Genomic DNA, 13,842 nt, shown 5'->3' on the forward strand with positions numbered 1-13,842 from the left:
TGCAGTAAGCCAAGATCACGCCACTGCACTCCAGCCTGTGTGACAGAGTGAGACTCCATCTCAAAAAAAAAAAAAATTAAGTTCTATATATTTATATAACTAACAATATTCCTTTCTCATGCCTAAAATTCTTCAACTAGCAAGGGCTAAGGTAAAAAAAATAGCTCTTCAAAGAATAGAAGTTAGAGACTACCAGTGTCAAGGTCTTTTCAGACTTGGAGCCTTTGTGCTTGCTGCCCAAAATGCTCTCTCCTAGGCTGGTTCTTTCTCATCATTTAGCTCTCAGCAAAAATGTTACCTCCATAAACAGTCTTCTCAGGCTAAAGGTGCCCCTGCCACCATCATCCTTACCAAGTCACTCTCTATTGGCTCCCACTGCCTTTTCTTGCCTCATAGCATTTCATTATCTGGAATGACTTTATTTATTTGTCCTACCTTCCCAACCAGAATGTAAAGTATGTAAGGACAACAAATTCTCAAGCTTACTGTTGCAAACCTCACATCTAGTACATAACAGGCACTCGATAAGTATTTCTGAATCAGTAAAGTGATCTCAAAAGATGTCTGCCAGGGTGAAAGGTGTAGGCAAGGTATGTTATTGGCCTAATGGTATAGTAGGGTGTTTGCTGGTTTCCTTCTAAGGACAACCACTCCATTTCACTAAAATATGTGAATTTCAGCCAAACTTACTGGGGAATGGGCACCCGAATTAGCGTCCCTTCCACTTCTGGGTTCAGATTCATTCCACTTTCTCTTATAGCCTTGATAGCTGCAGCTGTACACTGAAAACCAGATCAAAAGGTAAACAGAATTAGTAAATAATTATTACCAGATGCAAGCCTTCTGTCGATAACTGGCAACCCATCTTGGCAGAACATGGAAACATTTAGTTCTGTTACCAGTAAAATCAGGAAGTTACATTGGTGTAGAGTGCTTTGATCAAGCTGAATAGCAAACTATGTCCACTCCTGGTACCACTGTACTGCAGGAGGAACAAAAAGAAAGAAGAAAAAATAAAAAGAAAACAGCTCTGCTTCTTTGAAAAGATTTCAATGGTTTGAGGCAACACAGATCAAAACCACAATAAATCCTCAAGGGAGGGGGGCTGCTCTCTGCAAAGCTTGGTGTAAAGACAGATGAAAGATTTCATACGTAAAAAAATCCAGTTGACATTTTACACTCAAAATATACCAGTGCCGATTTGGAATGAGTAAATAAATTTAACTCATTCACATCTGCACTCACACCAAACTCACTCATATTTTGGAATGCACAATGAATCACTGCTGGTATATGCTCCCGCAAAGGTAGTGTGGTATACTAGCTTAAAGCATGGGCTTTGGAGTCAGAAAGATCTCAGTTCAAATCCCAGTTCTGGTAACCATGTGACCCTGGGCACATGGTTGACCTCTCTGTACCTATATTTTGTCATCTGAGACCATGTGGCACCTAAACCTCAGAGAGGTAGTGAAATAACATAAGCGATGCATCTTGCTCTGTGCCTGGCACATAGTAATACTCAGGCAAGGGCAGTTATATAAACATATTATATACATTTATTATACAAAGGTCAGAATGCATAAAACCCCCAAACAAGGTGGAGTTGATGTCCTCATGTAGCTAAGGTACTGCTATCCTGCCCAACATCCTTCAGGGGCTTCTCTGAAAGTTTGCTCACTAATGGGCCAGCTGGCACACTGGCACACTCATTTCCCAAAGTACCTCACCTCACACTCAAGCAACATTATAACTACACCTGGTATGCAATCCTAAAGAATAACAAGAAAGCAGTGTGTAAGAGAGATCCTTTCATTGGCATGACAATGTGGAATTCATGAAAATAAAGCCTCTGACATTTTCAAAAGAATTTTAGGCTTGACCAGAGCCAATCCACATCACTTGGATTCAAAGGCCAATTCCTGCACTTGACCTCCTCCTAGACTTTCTAATTTAAATGAATGGGGGTTGATACACACCTATTTTACTTTTCTAGGTTCTCTGCCCACAAAACTCATTCATTTCATTTTTATATAACATACTGTGGCCACTACCTAAAATAGTACATTCTTTTTTTTTTGAGACGGAGTCTCGCTTTGTCGCCCAGGCTGGAGTGCAGTGGCGCGATCTCGGCTCATTGCAAGCTCCGCCTCCCGGGTTCACGCCATTCTCCTGCCTCAGCCCCCGAGTAGCTGGGACTACAGGCGCACACCACCACGCCCGGCTAATTTTTTGTATTTTCAGTAGAGACGGGGTTTCACCGTGTTAGCCAGGATGGTCTCGATCTCCTGACCTCGTGATCCACCCGCCTCGGCCTTCCAAAGTGCAGGGATTACAGGCGTGAGCCACCGCGCCCGGCAGTACATTCTTAAAATAGTACCTCTGGCCACAGATTATCAGAGCTGGAAGGGATCTCTGACATAACCAAGTCTCTTCATTATGTGAACAGGAACTTGTAGAATAGGGTCACACCCCCAAGAGTAGATATGGTCTTCCCTGACAGCCCAAGAGAGATGGTTTGAGGACCCCCATCCATCAAACTTCCAGTTACTGGCAGAGTTAAGAGGAGATTGAATAGGGATTTAATCCAATGATGCTGCTCTGCCTTTACTTTTTTCTAGATCCCAAGTTCAACGCATTCAATAATTATAACATTAAGGATGTGATTTTTCTTTTTTTTTTTTTTTTTTTTTTTGAGACAGGGTCTCACTCTGTCACTCAGGCTGGAGTGCAGTGGCATAATCACGGCTCACTGCAGCCTTGACCTCCCAGGCTCAGGTGACCCTCCACCTCAGCCTCCTAAGTAGCTGTGGGAGGGAAAAAAGAAAGAAGAGCTGGGACTACAGGTCCACACCACCACACCTGGCTAGTTTTTGTATTTTTTATAAAGATGGGGTCTCACCATGTTGCCTAAGCTGGTCTCAAACTCCTGGGCTCAAGCGATCTGCCCACCTCAGCCTCCCAGAGTGCTGGCATTATAAGCATGACCCACCATGCCTGGCCTGATTTTTTCTTAAATAGCCAAATTTAATTTGGAATTACGTTTGCAGTATAAAGGTTATAATCAAGGTAATAAAAGAGCTGAATAAAGAAATAAAATTAATTTTTCTGTGCAAAAGAAATGCCACCTTCCTTAAAAAAGAAAAAACAAAAAAAAACACAGATTCTAAAGCTAACAATAAAGAGAGAATCTCCACTATGAAGGGGTAATGCAATCTCAAGTCTTTCAATCCTCTACTATAGCTTCTCATGAATGACTGATAATCATTACTATAATACCCCATCACCACTACCTCCCTTTCACAAGCTGACCCAAGTGTTTCCATACAACCTTCCCCTATAGGCACGAGGGCACTGACTACTGACACCAAGCTGGGCAGGAACTATGCCTCAATATTTACATCTTCCCAGTAAAAGTTAGAGTGCCAGGTACATGGTAAGTGCTCAGTAAAAGCTTGTTGATTGAATATATTAGTGATTTGGTTCAGATCTATTAGAAAAACTAATTTCCTTTACCTCATCTATATAACGGCTCAAAATCTTATTTTATACTTCAACTTTTCTGTTGTCTTTTCATATTCGGAAAAATCGTGATTCAGAGTTTCATTTTACGAAGAAACCTACTGAATTCTACATATTTTTTCCTTTGACATGGTAGGACACAGAACCTCAGGGAATTAGTCATGTTCTCCTATGACATCTGAAAAACTCTTTAGTTCAGACTAAGAGGCATATGTTCCTATAGACTTTCCATCTCTTATGTGTCTTCAAGGAAAGGATGCTCCACAATATCACAGGGCAAACAGGTTGCTCTCAAATGATGACATAACTAACTGGTTGTGACTGCTTGGAGTAGTGTATTAAGAAAGATCACAAATCTCATCTGGGAGTCAGGCAGAGAAGAGTGATGTGATCAATTAGTAGTATCTGCCTTTGTTATTCTAAGCTAACCTGTGCTAAGTAACAGCAACAACAACAAAAATAGGACTTTTGTAGACAGGTGAACAAAAGTCCTTGAGAATTTGGCTTCAAGTCAACTCTGCTAGTGCCATATCAATTACTGGCCTTCCATTTTCTTCATATCCCAATGTAAAGTAAAGTCTAAGAAAGTAGACACATAGTCTGTCTTAATAATCAGTGAATTCCCAGCACCTCAAATAGAAACCAATCACTTGTAAGGACTCAAAAAATATGTGCTGAATTAATGAATGAATGGTGAAAGGAGCATAGGCTTTTTCATGTCCAACAGAGATATGTTCAAATCCTGGCTCTGTCACAACAGTGTGAACCTAGTGGAGATATTTTACTTCTTTGAGTCTCAGTTTCCTCATCAATAAAATGAATAAATAATGCTTAATTTTGCAGAGTACCTGTACTGATCACATGGAACAAAACATGAGAAAGAGACTAGTGAAAAAGCAGATAATCAATACACATTCATTTTCTCCCTTCCACAAGAGCAATAATGGAGCCTGCAGAGTTGTGTGTGGTTTTTTTTATTTTTTATTTTTTTCATTTGCCTTGTTTTATTCAAATCATGCTGTGGTTTTTATTCCCTTCTTTTCTTTCCCATCATTAACTCTAGCTGCAGGCAAGTTTATGGAAGGCAGCAACTATGTGTATCATTTATCAAGCAGGACACATGTTAAACAAATGCAACACAGTTTTCTGTCTTTAATACATTCAAAACGATTATGCATGTAAATCTGCATCGTGTCACTACAGCATGACACGGAAATGCTCGAGTTTGGAAAGAAAGCCAACTGTATGTGAAACTGAAAGAAATTACATAAACACAGAGAGGATTAGCTCAGCATTTTAAAGTTATGAACCTGGGTACTCTATGGTCAGCTTCTAAGCTGGAGGAAGGAAATTTTTAGTTAGAGCTATTTACTTAGTATGTACAACAGATGAGATAAAGGAATTCAAAAGACAATGTAACTCACACTTCCTCATTCTGTCCCTGTAAATGAACCTGTCTACTGATATACTTGTAAGGATTTTTCCAAAACCCATGGAATTCTAACTTGAACAAATGGCAAAGATGTCTGAGTTGAAAAATGAAGATATACCCCAACTTCCTAAGAAAAAATTAAGCTGTTAATATCTCCTCCTGCTTCATAAGATGCTCTGGTGGCCAATCAGGTGCTTCTTCTGTGAATGCCATTTGCTATTTAATAAAAGAAGTGGCTGGCTCTGAAAAAGCAATCTGCCTGATGAGGTCTTCAAGCTGTGTAATTAGGAGGCTATTCCCTAAATTGGCCCGCAGTGCCTATGGGATTAGATGAACAAGGAGGAGAGGCCTCAGTGGTTCAGAGGGGGCCAGAAAGAGAAAGAGCTGACAGCTCCCTTTTCATCAATTTCTCTGTTCCTCAGTAACACCAGGAATGAGTGCCTCCCTTTTATCAACCTAATAACAGGTATTCATCCATTCAAGGAAAATTTACCAAATGATTCCATGTGCCAGGCACTGTGTTTGGTGTTGGACACACGAGCAAATTATACATTCCTACATTCCAAGTTTACACTCTAGTAAAAGTGAGATGACAAATAAATGCGTACACAAATGTATACTAGCAATAAGTGCAATAAACAAAAAGAATTGTGCTGTATAGGAGAACCTAGTGTGGAGGAATAATTCCGACTGGAGAGGTCAGGAAAGGCTTCTCTAAGAAAGTGACATTTAAGCCATGATCCAAAATATAAGTAGCAATTAGTCATGCAACAGTGTTCCATGCAATGGGAACAGGATATGCAAAGGCTCTAAGGATGCAAAGCGTTTGGTGTGTTTGAGGAACTGAAAGACCAGTGTGGCTAAAGCATTGCACAAGGATGACAGTGGCACAAGACTGGCAAAACTGAAAAGACAGAGGCCAGATCAAGCAAAGCCACCTAGACCACAGTGAGGATTCTGGACTTTTTCTTAAAGATTGCTGGGAGCCACCAATAAATGCAAAGCATGGGAATGACAAATGACAAAATCTTTTATATATATATATTTTTACTTATTTATTTAATATACAAGATCTTGCTCTGTCACCCAGGCTGCAGTGCAGTGGCATGATCATAGCTCACTGCAGCCTCAAACTCCTGGACTCAGGTGATCCCTCCACTGCAGCCTCCTGAGTAGCTAGGACTACAGGCCAACCCACCTCACTAATTTTTTTATTTCTGAAATTTTTGTAGAGCCAGGCTTTCACTATGTTGCCCAGGCTGGTCTTGAACTCCTGGCTTCAAGTGATCCTCTAACCTTAGCCTCCCAAAGTGCTGGGATTACAGGCATGAGCCACCATGCCTGAAACAATATATATTTTTCAAAAACTCATTCTGGTTGTAGTATGGAGAACAGAGTAGGGGTGTGGTAACAGCACCCTCACAGGTGTGCCTGGCCCATTAGCTATCAGAGCCCTTTGATTTGAAACTGTGTGTTCACAGTAAGGGCGTTCCCTTTCTCCTATCTCTAGCCTAGTTTGTCAAATCCAACAGGTTCAACGTTGGTCTATGACTTTGGAATACAACTACTGAAACAGACAATAAGAACAGGAGGATTCCTTCACCTCATATTAGCAGATGAGGAAATGGAGGCCCAGAGAGTGAAGCAACTTGCCCAAGATCAAACAGCCAGTTGGTGGTAGAGATGGCACCCAATTCCAGGTACTCTAGGACTCCTAATCCAGGCCAATTCCTAGTGGACCAATAACAAAAAGACCAATTACCTTCCTCAACTATACTTAAAATCAGAAAGCCTCAACGCTGCAATGACCTAATACAACCCACCTTCCAGTTATGGAAGCACTGTGTTCCATGCAATATTCTGCAATGGTCAGTTTAGTATAAAAGGACTTCCTGGAGGGTCTACTCCAAATACTAATGCAGAGGTCACAAATTGGTGGCCCTCAGGCCACATTTGGCCCATTAAAATATGGTTTTATTTGCCTCATAGTCTTTAAAAAAAAAAATGGAATTAGTCATCAATATTTAAAGAATAAAGATGTGACATAAAAATGTGTGTTACTAGCTTCTTCTAGAAATAAAAATCGTAGTATCAGGTAACACTGATTACCAGGCCTACATTCTGCCTGGCAATGATCAGCAGGAGCTGGGCAGAGGCATTCCACTCAGACAAGGCACAGGCTCTCCAGGTCACCAGAACCTTTCCACGCTGGCCAAACACCAATCACTGCATCTCCAGTATTGTTTTTCTTAGACGGGACCCGTTTGGGTATTCAAACAACTTACCTAGCCTCTGTAGCATTTATGTTTAACAGAAAAGGAATCTGGCAACGGGAAAAGAGCTTTGCCTTATCCTTAAGTTCTGTTTATTATGTCTTCTCTCTTGTTTCATCCTAAGCTGAAGGAACACTTCCTCCTGATATGACCTAGTCTCCTCCATTCCAAAAGAGACCATGGAGAGAGATTTTAGCAAGGCCACCTTACCTCTGGGAAGCTGGCCATATTCACCAAAATCAGCTGTGGCGACTTCATGGAGATCTGGCTAATCTGGTTTAAAGCAAGTTTCCCATCAGCAGTTACCACAGCAATCTTGTCAAGGGATCCTAGAAGAAAAATTATACAGTTTTAGAATTCCAAAGAACCTTAGTAGCCCCAAATCTAAGTCCCTATCTAATTCAAATTCAGGCTGGATGCAGTGGCTCATGCCTATTATCCCAGAGCTTTGGGAGGGTGAAGTTTGAGGAATGCTTGAGGCCAGTAGTTTGAGACCAACCTGGGCCAAACAGCAAGACCACATCTCTACAAAAATATTTTTTTAATTAGCAGGCATGGTGGCGTGTGCCTGGAAGACGAGCTACTCAGCAATGAGGCTGAGGTGGGAGGACTGCTTGAACCCAAGAGGTAGAGGTTACAGTAAGCTGTACTGGCTACTGCACTCCACCGTGGGCAACAGAGTGAGATCTTATCTCAAAATAATAATAATAATTCAGATTCAACAAACATTTAGGGATTCTTACCATTGTGACAAGAGTGTACAAGGGGCTTTCACAGGAACAGCAGTATTCTGTGATAGAAAAAGCTTGAAATGTTGACAGAACTAGGTTGGAATTCCTCACCAGCAACTAGGGTGGCCAACCATCCTGGTTTGCCTGGAGCTGAAGAATTTTCTGTGACAGGGCTTTTTGAACTAAAACTGGAAACAGCTGATCACCCTCACAAGCAACTCTGCCATTTACTTGCTATGAAACCTCGGGTGACTTACTTATCTTCTCTGTGCCTTGGTTTCCAACTCAATCAAAAAATAACTACCTTAGAGGATTTGAGTGAGGACTGCAGCTAAAAAAGTCTAACTAAATATAAACAATGGAGTATACAATAAACACCAAAAAATACACATTAAAGTTGGTACCTCTTATTATCCCTTTTAGTCCTTACAACGACCCTGTAACACTGCATTATTACTCCCACTTTATAGATGAGAAAATAAGACTTGGGAAGAATAAACAGGCCAAGATCACGGGGTAACAAAAGGAAAAACAAACGCGAAGACCCAAACTCAGGTGTGCTTCATTCTGATTTCAACAAGGCTCTTTCCCTTACAAACGGAACTCAAATCCAGCTGTGCATCAGAATCACTAGGGAGCTTTGAAAATTAGATTCCTGGGCCCCACCCCAAAGAGATCCTGATTCTGTAGAGGCTCCAGAGCCTCTGATTTGGGGAAGCCTGTAATTTTTTTTTTAGGTTCACCACATGATTCTAACACAGCCAGATTTGGAACCATTTGCTTATACAACCCTTCACTGTGGTACTTAGATCCCCTTTAGAAACTAGCCCATTAAACAAAACAACAACAACAACAAAACTATTAACATTTTCCTGTTATCCTGGATATAATCTTTATCTGCATCTAAATTCTGGAAAACCCTGGGAAAAATTTTCAAAAATGGCAAGAAGGCAAGCAATAAAGCTACAGTTACAGATGGAAAAGAGGCATTATTCAAACTCCCTTATTTCCTATGCAAATGAGAACTAGAAGAAAAACCTTACCATTCACAGTAGGAACCACTCAAGGATGGCTCATTCTGAGACACAAAGAGAAATGGGGGGAAAAGGAGTCTTATAAACAAATTGGAGTTGTCCTGGCAATATGTTGTTAGGATAATGCAGTACCATACTATGGCCCAAAGATCTGATTTGAGATACTCAACCAGATTCAATGTCATCACGAGACAGAAGGTTGCTGACACCAGTGGCTTCAACCTGGAAAAGTCCAGGAGGTATAATGGTAAAAGTCTTTGTTACTCTGAAGACCAATGACCTGAGTTCAAATACCAACTCTGCCACTTTCTGATTGTGTGACCGTGGGTAGATCCCTTCAGCCTTCTTGGCCTCTGTTTCCTGATTTCTAAATGGGACATAAAAATTGTACTTATATCTCGCTGGGCACAGTGGCTAACGCCTGTAATCCCAGCACTTTGGGAGGCTGAGGTGGGCGGATCACAAGGTCAGGAGTTTGAGACCAGCCTGGCCAACACAGTGAAACCCCGTCTCTACTAAAAATACAAAAAATTAGCTGGGCATGGTGGCAGGCGCCTGTAATCCCAGCGAGTTGGGAGGATGAGGCAGGAGAATCACTTGAACCCGGGAGAAGAAGGTTGCAGTGAGCAGAGATCACGCCACTGCACTCCAGCCCGAGAGACAGTATAAGACTCTGATTCAAAAAAAAAACAAAAAACTGTACTTATATTTCATAGGGTTTTTATGAAGATTAAATGACAGAACATAGGAAAAGCACTTAAACTGTGTCCCAGTAAATGCTATTATTACTTCTTGACATTCTGTGTTTTAATCTCTCTAATATACTCTAATATTCTCTAATTAAACTCTGTTCTGAATTGCTTCAGGACCCTTGCATATATTTTTCCTTCTACTGCAAACACTCTTCTCTGTTCAGATAAATCCTGCTCATTCCTTAACAGTCAGATACAGTGGCATTTAATCTCAGCAATCTTGTCTCACCTCCTAGGCTGGATTACAAACCCCTTTTATAAGGCCCCAGCATCCGAGCACATTTCCATAATAATGACAATTCTCTATATTTACTGAAAACTTCCTATGAGCAAGACATCATGATAAATGCTTTCTATAATGTATTTGCTGTCAATATCATATTAACTCTATGAGATAGTTATTATTTCTATCTTACAGACAAGAAAACTTGAGGCATACAGAGTAACTTGCCCAAGATCACAACAGCTCTTAATGGAGCCTGAATTCAAACCCAGGTTTGACCAACTCCAAAGTCATTTGGTCTTCACCACTCAGCTTTGCTGTATGGTTTTATACATATTGGTTTACTTGTTTGACCCTTCACATCAAGTTCTAGGCTCCTGGAAGGTGAGGACAATATATTTTCTCCCTGTATCAACAGCACATATTAATCAGCACAGAAAACATGTTCAATAATGCTTTGATGATAAATGAATGCATGCATGGATGGATGAAAGGGAAGAGAACAACAATGAATAAACAAATAAACCTGTATCTAGACAACTGCTAAAAGGTGTCAGTTATCTGGGAGACAGAAATTGCTGTGAGAAAGAGGAAAATGTAGGGGGGTACCTGTTGGTTCAAAGGGTAATGAAAGATAAAATGGAAGAATCTGGCAAAAGAGACTAGCTAAATTTAGTCTGTTTCATCCAGTCTCTTCATGGCCCCAAGTTCTATATAGAACATTATACAAACATAATCCTGAAGAGAAAGGAAAGAGGAAATACCAACAGGAGGCCTTTTGAAATGGATCTTAATTCAGTCTTCCTGATTTGCCATAAGATCCTTTGCCACAGAAGTCCCCACACAGACTTTTCAGAATGCATTTGTAGTGGTTACCATTCCTAAATCTGTATCGACACAATGCATCAAATCCTTTTCCCTCAATCTGTCCCAAGCGAGAATCTCCCTCAGCCTCATTCCTGCCCCTCATTTTCTCAGAGGTTAACATTTAACAAATTACACTCCCAACCTCTTTCCAGGCCCATCATCTTTTTAAGTTCAACAAGAGTGGAGCTTGCTGGCTAATTTTAAGTATCACATTTCTCCCTGAGCTCCTCTCAAACCGCTCTCTGGTTTCGGCTGCAGAATGTTAACAGGCCAGAAAGCACAGGGGAGACAGAGCACTTTATCAGTTTCATACCTAAAATAATAAGCAAGTTTAAAATAAACAGTTGAGAGAGATTGAATGGCACGCTCTACTGTCAGCAAAGGCAGAAATGCCCCAGCCCAAAGGTTGACAAATGACGGGAATGCTCTTCTAGTTTCACACTGGATCTCATCTCTGAACTCGGTATGTTTCTGATAGTGTTTATAAGTGGAGCTGTATTTTTCACTTGGTTTTCTTAAGAGCGAACTATTTCTAGTTTTCTTATGAACTACCCTAATCAAGACATGAATACAAGCAGCCCAAGCTCCCACAGGTACCTTCAGAGGGGGGTCCCAGGTTTGACTTTAGGATGATGACAATTTGCAAAAGGCTAATTTAACAGCAATTGGATTTTTCCTGCCTGCTTGAACCATCAGCTGACAACTCACTTCTCCATCACATCTGCAAACAGTTCGCCTAGACAGTTCTGACATTTCCCACTTAGAAAAGCCCTTTCAGGAAGTTATTAACCCAAACGGAATATTCCTGGTCAAGCTCAGGGGTACAGAAATGCCTCACATGGGCAGGTCTGTATCCATTTGGTTCCCAGTAAGGGATAAGAACTGCCAAACCGGACAAATTGGAAAAATTGGACCAAAGATGTCAGTTACTATGATACTACCTAGATGTGTTTATAGTACATAATAAAAATCTCATTTTTTTGAGAGTATAATTCCATGATAGCAAAGACAATACCTATTTTTGTTCACTACTATGCATTAGCACAATGCCTAGTTCCACAGTAGACAAAAATTTGCTGCATGGATAAATAAATGTAGTGCTAACTATGCGCCAGGCACTGTGCTAGAACCATAATATATGTTACCTCATTTATTTTAACTCTCACCCCAAAGCTGTAAGTTAAGAATCAAACAAGAAAACAGAGGACCAGGAAACTAAAGTAACTGCCCATGGCCACCAGTTAGTAAGTGGTAAAGCTGGAACTAAAACTCAACTCTGCCAAACCCATGCTCTTTCCATTACATCCCTCCCCAGAACACTGGTTCAGTCACTAACCTGGTGAGGTCCTTATATTGAGAGTCTTATTGAAATTATCCTTGAGTGCTTCTATCACAGACTTCATTTCTTCATTCACCTCTTCCAAGTTGATTATATCCTCAACCAAGGCAGCATTAATATTCACTCTGGTTTGGGAGTGTCCTTTCCCTTTGGCTAAAAAGTGAACATTCAGTGAATAAAACAACAGCAGCATAAACAGAGCCAATAAGCAATTGGTGAAAAAGTGCCTACTATGTACGGGGAAAAATGTCAAGTGTTAGAAAATTATAAAACATTATCACTCCACTAAAAAAGAGCCTATATTAACTGAGTGTCAGCTGTGCTAAACACCTCCTCAGCTAGTGAGGAGACAGACTTTATAATCAGACACCCCAGGTTAAAAGTCTGGTTATAATGCATACTAGCTTTATGACCTTGGGCAAGTTACCTTTCTGAGTATCAAGTTCCCTACCTATAAAAGAATAACAACATCTATATTGCAAGGTTGCTACAAGGATACAAATTAAGTCATTCAAACACCTAAAAGAACACTATTCACATGGCAGGGAATCCATAACTAAATTAATCCCTTACTTTTCAGAAAAGTAAACAGAAGATGAGAAAAGCAAAGCTACTTGCCTAATGTCACAGGTCAGGAAATGGAAAAGTCAAATCTGGTTCCAGATCTGCCTAATTTTAAACCCATGAACTTTCTACTAGCCCATCTCCACAAAATCTAATTAGAGAGACAGGAAATACATTAATTCATTAAAAAATGAACACTAAGACAAGGATACACACATATCTGATGGCTGGTACAGAGTACAGACAAAAGGAACAACAGTAGTTTACAGACATTAAACACTACCAATGGTAGAGACAATGGCTTATATTTTAGAAAATCAACAGCATTGGGAGCTGAATATAATTTCATTTTATGTCTAAATCATCCTAGTGATTTTTCATATACATTTTATGTGTATACATAGATGATTTCTGTGAGCGATGCAAATATTCTCGCATTTCTTTTATAGGGGATGGGGAAGGAGAAAAATAAAATTTTAAATAATATTTACAGTTTATTCATTAAACATTCAACAAACGTTTATTGAGATTCATTCAATAAATTCTGTTGAACATCTACAGTGAGCTCAATCCTGCACTATTTGTGTAGCATATTATAACTTGCAATGCAATTTCAAGTACATTCTCCTCCTTGCTATTCAAGATTGCTCTCTGAGGTAGGAAGAATAGAGATTAGTATTGCCCTCATTGCACAGATGAGAAATCAGAGGAACAAGTCATTTGAATGTTTTGCCCAAAGTAAACAACTGGTAAGCAACAGAGTGATTTTTTAAAACATTTATTTGCCCACGTTACCGTTATGATTTGAAACCAATGGCTTAGGTTTTTTTTTTTTTTTCAGAACTGACAGAAGATGTGGGGCTTGGCATGGTGGCTCACGCCTATAATCCCAGCACCTTGCCTGGCCGAGGCGGGCGGATCACGAGGTCAGGAGCTCAAGACAAGCCTGACCAACATGGTGAAACCCCATCTTTACTAAAAATACAAAAATTAGCCGGGCGTGGTAGCATGTGCCTATAATCCCAGCTACTCAGGAGGCTGAGGCAGGAGAATCGCTTGAACTCGGGAGGTGGAGGTTGCAGTGAGCCGAGATCGCACCACTGCACTT

General features: G+C 40.4%; 1 protein-coding gene across 3 annotated transcripts in view; it reads right to left on the reverse strand.

The window, feature by feature from the left end:
- Positions 1 to 13,842, reverse strand: part of MRRF (mitochondrial ribosome recycling factor) — a 65,837-nt gene that overhangs the window by 32,071 nt on the left and 19,924 nt on the right. For 2 of the 3 annotated variants that reach the window (XM_011927374.1, XM_011927373.1), the window contains exons 3-5: positions 12,168 to 12,323; positions 7,435 to 7,553; positions 691 to 782 (exon numbers count right to left, since the gene is read on the reverse strand). In XM_011927374.1, coding sequence (XP_011782764.1) covers positions 691 to 782; positions 7,435 to 7,553; positions 12,168 to 12,323 — 367 coding nt within the window. The remainder of the gene's footprint in view (positions 1 to 690; positions 783 to 7,434; positions 7,554 to 12,167; positions 12,324 to 13,842) is intronic. The other variant, XM_011927375.1, reaches the window with a different exon arrangement.

Source organism: Colobus angolensis, unplaced genomic scaffold (assembly GCF_000951035.1).
Source record: "Colobus angolensis palliatus isolate OR3802 unplaced genomic scaffold, Cang.pa_1.0 Scaffold71, whole genome shotgun sequence".
Classification (NCBI taxonomy): Eukaryota; Metazoa; Chordata; class Mammalia; order Primates; family Cercopithecidae; genus Colobus; species Colobus angolensis.